General features: G+C 38.4%; 1 protein-coding gene across 1 annotated transcript; it reads left to right on the forward strand.

Annotated features, from left to right (window-relative positions):
* The first annotated feature begins 7,042 nt into the window (after positions 1-7,042).
* LOC128120002 (60S ribosomal protein L38-like) lies at positions 7,043-7,318 on the forward strand. Its single transcript, XM_052753765.1, has one exon. It carries the CDS (start codon positions 7,080-7,082, stop codon positions 7,287-7,289), a length of 210 nt encoding a protein of 69 aa, XP_052609725.1. The 5' UTR covers positions 7,043-7,079; the 3' UTR covers positions 7,290-7,318.
* The last annotated feature ends 2,330 nt before the right edge of the window (positions 7,319-9,648 follow it).

Here is a 9,648-nt window from a genome sequence, read left to right on the forward strand (position 1 = left end):
CACCATTTCCTGGCCTCTATGTCTATCTAGTTGCTGTTCTGTTCTCTGACCCTAGATAAGTTTATTAGGGTGCACAATATATTGGGGGACACAATATCACCACATGGCATTTATGTTTCTTCTTTGGTAACCTGCAGAGTATCTTCCCTCACCAAAGATACTAGAATTTAGGGATGAAGGCTCCATGTTGGCACCAGCTCAACTTCTCCACGTTCAATGAGTTGTACAGGTACTGTCCTCAGCAATGGGGCTCTGCTGTCAGTATGTACCTAGCAACCCACTGTCATAGCAACAGCCTGGGTTGTCTGGGGATTTCCTTGGGACTCCCTTGGCCAACAACTCAGTTGAATGCAATCCAGTCACTGTGCTAGAAGCCTCTGTATTCCCCATTATTAGGAGACCTTCTTAAGATCATCATCATATATTTTAGGAAGTTTCCACTGCACTAGGTTTCCACTCCATCCCTAAAATGCCTCTTAATTCCAGCTATCACTCCTCATATTTCCTCCTTCACCTCTCTCTTTCCCCTTACCACCTGATCCTCCCATACATGTTTCTTTTCTTTCCTTTTTTTTTTTTTGAGACAGATTCTCTCTGTATAGTTTTGGTACCTGTCCTGGATCTTGCTCTGTAGACCAGGCTGGCCTTAAACTCACAGAGATCTGCCTGACTCTGCCTTCTGAGTACTGGGATTAAAGGTATGTGCCATCACCGCCACCGCCTGGCATCCCATACATGTTTCTACTTGCCCCTTGTCCATCCATAAAATATATTCTATTTCCCCTTCCCAGGGAGATCCATGTGTCTCTCATAGGCCATTTCTCTATATCTGACCTCTGTGAATCTGTGTATTGCATTTTGATTATAATTTGTTTAATGGCTAATATCCACATATAAGTGAATATATACCATGTTTATCTGTCTGGCTCTATGTTACCCCAACTCAGGATGATGTTTTTCTAGTTGCATCCATTTACCTGCTTCATGATGTTACTTTTTTTTTTTTTTTAAGATTTATTTATTTATTATACATACAGTGTTCTGTCTGCATGTGTCTCTGCAGGCCAGAAGAGGGCACCAGATCTCATTACAGGTGGTTGTGAGCTACCTTGTGGTTGCTGGGAATTAAACTCAGGGTCTCTGGAAGAGCAGTCAGTGCTCTTAACCACTGAGCCATCTCTCCAACCCCGATGTTATTTGTTTTTTTTTTTTTTTAACAGCTGAGTACTCCATTGTGTGAATGTACCACAGTTTCTTTATCCATTCTTTTGCTGAGGGACATCTAGATTTTTTTTTCAGTTTCTTGGTATTATGAATAGAATAGCAATGAACATGGTTAAGGAAATGTCCTTGTAGGAAGAAGTGTTATTTAGGCATATGCCTGTCTTAGTTAGGGTTTCTATTGCTGTGAAGAGACACCATGACCATGGAAACTCTTATAAATGAAAACATTTAATTTAGGTGGCTTGCTTACAGTTTTAGAGGTTCAGTCCATTATCAGCATGATAGGAAGCATGGTGGCATGCAGGCAGACAGGATGCTGACTACACCTTGATCAGAAGGCAACAGGAAGTCAACTGACACATTTGGTGGTATCCTGAGAACAGGAAACCTCAAAGCCCAACCTCACACTGACACACTTCCTCTAACAGGGCTGTACCTACTTCACCAAAGCATACCTCCTAGTAGTACTGTGGAATGACTCATCCCTAATAGGCTTGAAGGCCAGCTGGCCCAAACCTGTAAAAAGATACTTTCTGAGAGCCAACCTGGGTCTGCCTAAGGGCCTTAGCAACAACAGCTGAGACATGATCTGGAGGTGACCTGGACCAATGAGAGGCAGCCATGCCACACTAGCAGATGCATATTCATCAGACCTTCCCCCAGGGCAGAGTGAAGGGTATATAAGGCTTGCCTCTTCCTGAATAAACTGAGCTTCTTGTTTCAGCATTCTCCTGGAGTCTGTGTCCTTGACTCTGTGGCTACTTGGGCCCCTCCCCAAAAGGGAACAGCAGCACAGGACCCTGCCACAGTAGTACCATTCCCTACGAGATTATGTGGCCAATTACATTCAAACTACCACAATGACCAAGAGGAGTATACCTGGATCTTGAGTTATATCCATTCCCATATTTCTTACCATATTTATTTCTATAGTGGTTGTACACATTTGCAATCCCAACAGGAATGAGTGAGTGTTCTCCTTATTCCACAGTGTGAGCTGTCACTTGTGTTATTAATTTTAGCTATTCTGACAAGTGTAAGATGGAATCCCAAGTGGTTTGATTGGCATTTCCATGATGGCTAAGAATGATGAGCATTTCTCTAAGTTTTTCTCAACCATTTGAGTTTTCTCCGTGGAGAATTCTCTGTTTAGATCTATACCCCACTTTTAAATTGGATTATTTTTTGACATCTTGTTTTTTGAGTTATTTATATTAGTCCTCTATTGGATATGGAGTTGCTAAAAATACTTTTTCCTTCTGTAGGCTGCCACTTTGTCCCATTGATGGTGTCCTTTACCACGCAGAAGCTTCTTGGTTTCATGAGTTCTCATTTATTAATTTTTGATCTTAGTGCTTGTGCTATTCTGTTCAGGAAGTCCTCTGTGCCAATGGGTTCAAGGCTATTCCCCATTTTTTATTCTGTCAGGTTCATTGTATCTGGTTTGATGTTGAGGTCTTTGATCCATATGGACTTGAGTTTTGTGAAAGGTGATGAGTACAGATCTATTGTCATTTTTTTTTTTTTTGTGCAGACATCCAGTTTGACAAGCACAATTTGTTGAAGATGCTTCTCCCAAGTGTGTGTTTCTTGCTTCTTTATTAAAAAAAAATCTGGGGTCCATATGTGTGTTGATTTATGTTTGGGTCTTCAATAAACTACATTGATCAACATGTCTGTTTTAATATCAACACCATGAGGATTTTGTTACTATATCTCTGTACTGCAACTTAAAATTGAGAATGATGAAACCTCAAATATTTTTTTTTCTATATGAAGTTGGCAATTGTCCTTTCAAGGTCTGTAAAGAATTGTGTTGGGATTTTGATGAGGCTTACATTGAATTTGTAAATTGCTTTTGGTAGGATGATCATTTTTACTATGCTAATCCTACCAATCTATGAGCATGGGAGTTCTTTCCATCTTCTGGTATCTTGTTCAGTTTCTTTCTTCAAAGGCTTTAAGTTTTTGACCATACAAGACTTTCACTTGCTTGATTAGAGTTATGCCAAGATATTTTATATTATTTGTGGCTATTTTCTTTTTTAGTCTGTTTATCATTTCCATATAGGAGGGGCCTGATTTATGTGAGTTAATTTTGTATATAGATACTTTGCTGAAAGTGTTTATTAGCTGTAGGAGTTCCTTGTGGTGGTCTTAGGGTTATATATGCATACTTTCATATATTCTACAAATAATATCACTTTGACTTCTTCCTAGAACTTTCTCCAAAATTCACAACATCAAGTTGTATACTGTTGATCTCCTTCAGTAGTCATATTGTTCTAGCTAAGACTTCAAGTACTATATTAAATAGATAGGGAAAGATTGGACAACTCCATCTTGTTCCTGCTTTTAGTGGATTTGTCTTGCATTTCTCTCTATTTAATTTGATGTTGGCTATGGACTTGCCATAAACTGCCTTTATTATATTTAAGTATGTTTCTTGCATCCCTAATCTCTCCAGGACTTTTTCATGAAGAAGTGTTGGATTTTTGTAAAAGAAATTTTCTGCATCTGATGAGGTGATCATATGTTTTTTTTTCTTTCAGTTTGTTTATATGGTGGATTACATTCATCAAACCATCTTTGTGTCTCTGGAATAAAGCCTACCTAATCATGGTAGATGAACTTTCTGGTGTGTTCTTGGAATCAGTTTGCAAGTATTTTATTGAGTATTTTTGCATGTAAAGGATATGGGTCTTTAATTTTCTTTCTTTATTGAGTCTTTATGTGGTTTGGGTATCAGGGTAATTATGGCCTCATAAAAGGAATTGGGCAATGTTCCTTCTGCTTCTATTTTGTGCAATAATTTGAAGAGTATTGGCCTTAACTTTTTTTTGAAAATCTGATAGAATTGTGCAAAAAACATCTGGTCCTGGGCTTTCTTTTGGTTGAAAGACTTTTAATGACTGCTCTTTTTTCACTAGGGGTTATAGGTCTGTTTACAATTATCTGATCTTGATTTAACTTTGTTAAGTAGTATCTCTTGAGAAAATTATGCATTTTTTTTAGAGTTTCCAATTTAGTGGAGAACAAGTTTTTATAGTATGTTCTTATGATTCTCTGGATTGCTTTGGTAACTGTTGTTACTTCCTTTTCATTTCTGATTTTATTAATTTGGGGGTTCTCTCTCTGCCATTTAGCTAGTTTGGATAAGGGTTTATCTATCTTGTTGATTTTCTCAAATAACAAACTCTTTGTTTTGTTGATTCATTGCATTGTTCTCTTTGTTTCTATTTTATTGATTTTACCCTCGAGTTTGGTTTTTTCTTGTCATCTACTCCACTTGGCTGTGATTGCTTCTTTTTGTTCTGAGTTTTCAAGGATTCTCTTAGGTTGCTAGTATGAGATCTCTTCAGTGTTTTTTAAAATGTTGGTATATATGCTTAATACTATAAACTTGCCTCTTAGAACTGCTTTCATTGTGTCCCATAAGTTTTGGTATCTTATATATTCATTTTCATTGAATTCTAGAAAGTCTATAATTTTTTTTCTTTCTTTCTGCCTTGACACATTTTTCATTCAGTAAAGAGTTGTTCAGTTTCCATGAGTTTGTAAGCTTTCTGTTATTGTTGATATATAGCTTTAATCCATGGTGGTCTGATAGGTTGGAAGTAGTTATTTCAATTTTCTTGCATTTGTTGAGACTTGTGTTTTGTCCAAAAATGTGGTCAATTTTGGAAAAAGTTCCATGGGGCAAAAAAAAAAAAAATGAAGATAACTTCTTTTTTGTTTAGGTGAAATATTTTGTAAATATATGTTACGTCCCTTTGGTTTATAATGTCTGTAAGCGCCATTATTTCTCTGTTTAGTTTTTATCTGGATGACCTGTCCATCAGTGAGAGTGGGGTTTTGAAGTCTTCCACTATCAGTGTGTGAGGGTCATTATGTGATTTAAGCTGTAGTAGTGTTTCTTTTACAAAATTGAGTGCCACTGTGTTTGATGATTAGATGTTAAGAAGTGAAATATCTTCTTGGTGCATTTTTCTTTGATGAGAATGTAGTATTTTTCCTTTCTCTTTTGATTAATTTTGATTTGAAATCTATTTTGTTAAATGTTAAAATAATTTTAACCAGTTTGCTTCTTAGGTCCATTTGCTTAGAATATCTTTTTCAATCCTCTACCCTGAAGTAATGTGTATTTTTGATGTTCAGGTTTACTTCTTGGATACAGCAGAAGCATGGATCCTGTTTTTACATTCATTTTTAGTCTATGTCTTATAATTGGGGAATTGAGACCATTGACAATGAGCTATATCAGTGACCAATGACTGTTGATTCCTATTCTTTTGTTATTGTTGTTGTTGGTAATGGTGTGTGTGTCTTTCCCTTCTTTTGATTTTGTTGGTCTGAGATAATTTATTCCCTTTGTTTTCATGGATGTATTTGACTTCCTTAGGTAGGAATTATTCTTTCAGCCCCTTTTACAGGGCTACATTTGCTAATAGAAATCTTAAATTTGGCTTTATCTTGGATAATCTTATTTTCTCCATTTATGGTGATGGAAATTTTTGCTGTGTATAGTGGTCTGACTTGGCATATGTGGTCTCTTAGAGTCTGTACCACATCTTTCCAGGACCTTCTGGCTTTTAGAGTCTCCATTGAGATGTCAGGTGTAATTTTAATAGGTCTGCCTATGTTACTTGGTCTTTTTTCCTTTCAGCTTTTAATATTCTTTCTTTTCTCTATACATTTAGTGTTTTGATTATTATGTGCTAAGGATCTTTCTTTTCTGGTCCAATCTATTTGATGTTCTGTATGCTTCTTCTTCCTAGATAGGCATATTTTTTTTCTTTAGGCTAGGAAAGTTTTCTTCTATGATTTTGTGAAATTATTTTCTGGGCCTTTGAGCTGGGAACCTTCTCCTTCTTCTATTCCTATTATTCTTCAGTTTGGTCATTTCATAGTGTTCCAGGTTTTCTGGGTGTTTTTGTTCAGGAGCTTTTTATATTCAGCATTTTCTTTGGCTGATGTATCCATTCTTCTATTGTATCTGTAATGCCTAAGGTTCTCTTCTCCATCTCTTATATTCTGCTGGTGAAGCTTGCCTATGTAATTCCTTTTTAATTCCTAAATTTTTCATTTCCAGAACTCCCTAAGTTTTGCTTTTCTTTATTGATTCTATTTCCATCTTCATGTTGTGAACAATTTTATTCATTTCCTCTCACTATTTGTGTTTTCCTAGATTTCTTTAACGGATTTATTAATTTATTTTCCCAAAGATCGCTATTATCCTCATACAGATGGTTTTAAGGTCTTTTTCTTGTGGTTCAGGTACATTGGAATATTCAGGGCCTTTTGTGTTAGGGCTACAGGGCCCTGGTGAAGACATATTGTTCTGGCTGTTATTGATTGTGCTCTTAGCCTGGTGTCTAGGCATTTGGATTCAGGATGTTTATAGTTCTAGGTGCCGATTTCTGGATTTGTCTTTGTTGGGTGGGTGTTTAGTTCCTTGGTTTCTGTTTCCACTCTGGATATTTGGAGACTGTGATGCCTACTGGTGTTGGATGCTGAGACACTGTGTTTGAGTTAGGGGAAGTAGGGTTGGAGCAGAAGATCTTTGTGATCCATTGGGGATAGGGTTGGAAAAGAAAGGGAGCCACAGCAGGTTTTCTGCTACTGAACTGGGGATGAGACTAGGGGGATGGAATGTGGAGGAACAGAAAAGAACATGGATCTGCTTCAGCTTTCTTATTGCCCTGGCAAGAGCAGCCCTGGGGCTAACAGGGGCTACCTGCTGGGGTTAGAGGTTTCAGTTAAAGCACCAGGTTCGGGGAGTGAGGTTAGAAGGTGAAGATCTGCTTTTTCTGTTCTCGCCGCTGTGCGGTCTCCAGCGCCGAGCGTCCCTCGCCATGCCTCGGAAAATTGAGGAAATCAAGGACTTTCTGCTCACAGCCCGGTGGAAGGATGCCAAGTCTGTCAAAATCAAGAAAAACAAGGATAATGTGAAGTTCAAGGTTCGCTGCAGCAGGTATCTTTACACCCTGGTCATCACAGACAAGAAGGCTGAGAAGCTGAAACAGTCCCTGCCCCCTGGTTTGGCAGTGAAGGAGCTGAAATGAACCAGACCTCTCTGTTTTGACCATTAAAACCCCTGAAAAGTAAAAAAACAAACAAACAAACAAAAAACCCCGTTGATTTACCCTGATCATTCTGAGTACAATAGTGGCTAATCTCCAGAGATCCCCAAAACCTGACTAAATCAAGATACTCATTTTTCAAAAATTCAAATTAAATATTTTCAACCTAGTTACATTTAGAAAAAAAAAAAAAAAAAGGTGAAGATCTGTGGGATACACATAAAATGGGAACAGAGGGCAGGGAAGGCCTTCACAGTTGTTCTGCTGAAGAGCCGGGGATGATATTGGGGGACTGGATCTGGGGGAACAAAGGCAGAAGAGAAGATCTGCAGGCAGCCTACCTGGTTTTCTGGTAGGCACGGCCTGTGGTTTAGCAGTGGGCATCTTCTGGAGTTGGGGGCTGGGAAAAAACCACAAATGGGAGAGGAAGGTTAGGAGGGGACGGGTCTCTGGGATCCATAGCTGGGGCAGTGGGTAAGAAGGGCTGCAGCTGATGCTCTGTTGCAGCACTAGGAACCAGACTGGGAGACTGGATTTGGAGGGGAGGACTGAGCAATGAAGGTCTTTAGTTGGCTTCCCTGCTTCCCTAGCCTGCTCAGCTGCTGTGTTCCTAGTGAATGCCTACTGGTGTTGGAGGCTGGAGTAACAGGATGGGTTGAGGGAAGGAAGGTTGCGGGGAGAGATCTTTGTGATCTGTTGGGGATGGGGTCCAAGAAGAAAGGGAAACTGCAGCAGCAGGTTTTCTGCTACAGAGCTGGGGATGGGACTCCTGAGTTTGAATTTTTAAATTTCTGTACTTGAATTTTTTTAACTTAAAAATGAACCCCTTAACTGAACCTTAACTGAAGTGATGAATATTAGTATGTCAGCTCAGGTATGAAACAGACACAACATTTATTTAAACATAATTAGACTGGACTCCCAGGTTTTCATATCATTTTGAACTTTGCCTCACCACCACATTTTAAGTCCTCCTTATTCCTCAGTGATGGTAACAGAATAGTTACCTAGGAGGTTTCTGTGATCCCAAAACTATGTGAGACATACTTGATGGACCAATCTTTGGAACTGTTCCAGGCTTCTTCCCATTCCCACAAAGAGCCAAGAATTGGATTCACAGGAAGCTCCACCTTGTGATGAATGGCATTGTTCACAAGCACACATGTGAGAAACTGTTTCTCAGGATGCCCATCTTTGAGTACATCCAATTAATATTGGTCAAAAGCAGATTTTCGTGATGATAAAGAAGCTAAGGGAGAACTGCCCGTACTATACTCTGAAGGAAATGTGAACTAGAGTTTACGAGAGATGCCTGCTATGATACATCTGAGGCCCTTCTTACACTTTTTCTCCTCATTCAATGTGTAGACTCCCCAACTCTTCCCTTTCTTAATCCCTTGCATCCATACCCACTGTATCATGAAGAATTATCAACTCACAATGGTAGCAACTTCAGGAAGACAAGCAATTTGGATATTTTCTACCCATTGCTATTTTTTTAAATGTTGTGATTATACTAAAATTACATCATTTCTCCCTTTCTTTCCTTCCTCCAAATTCTCCCATATACTCCTTGTTCTCTTTCAAATTCATGACATCATGTTCTTTAAGTGTTTTACACACACACACACACACACACATACACACACACACACACACACACACACACACACACACACACACACACATACAACTCACCCAGGCTCTACAATGCTTTGTGTTTCTCTAGCATCTGGATTAAGTTAGGTTTATACATTTCCTTTTTCTTTTTTCTCACCCAACAGTATCAGAAGAGTTATGGAAAGTCTTATATTGTCCAATTGATCTTTTCAGGCTTTCATTCTCTTCACTTAGGTCAGGTAATCCCTATATACATGATGCCATTATTAGCTGCTTTACTTTTATCCAACCTTTACCTTTCAAAATGGGTGGATGTTAATTCTAATTATAAATTATGGGGAGATTTTTTTTCCCTTTATGGTTGCTAAAGGTGAAAATTCCTGATAGATAGCCAGGACTGGGAACTGGGATAATGTGACTGATTGTTATTATTACGTATGAAAACTAAGGAAGATGGCAAACATTTTTCATACTTGTGCTCTCTTCAAGGTTGCCTTCTTGATCTTTAGGTAAATGGAATAGTAATAACTTTTACATTAGTGACAGCAAATACTAGATCCAGCTATTGTAGCCACACTGTCAAATAATGTTGGAGCTTTATCACAAAATTTCTAAAGTCTTTGCATTTTCTGTTTACAATGCTGTAGCACTTGGAAAAAAAACTTCCTTGCTATGGAAAGAAATCAAAGCATTCACACCAGGCATTCAAAACTGAAGAACC

This window comes from Peromyscus californicus, unplaced genomic scaffold, assembly GCF_007827085.1.
Source record: "Peromyscus californicus insignis strain IS unplaced genomic scaffold, ASM782708v3 Scaffold_24__1_contigs__length_46423439, whole genome shotgun sequence".
Taxonomy (NCBI): Eukaryota; Metazoa; Chordata; class Mammalia; order Rodentia; family Cricetidae; genus Peromyscus; species Peromyscus californicus.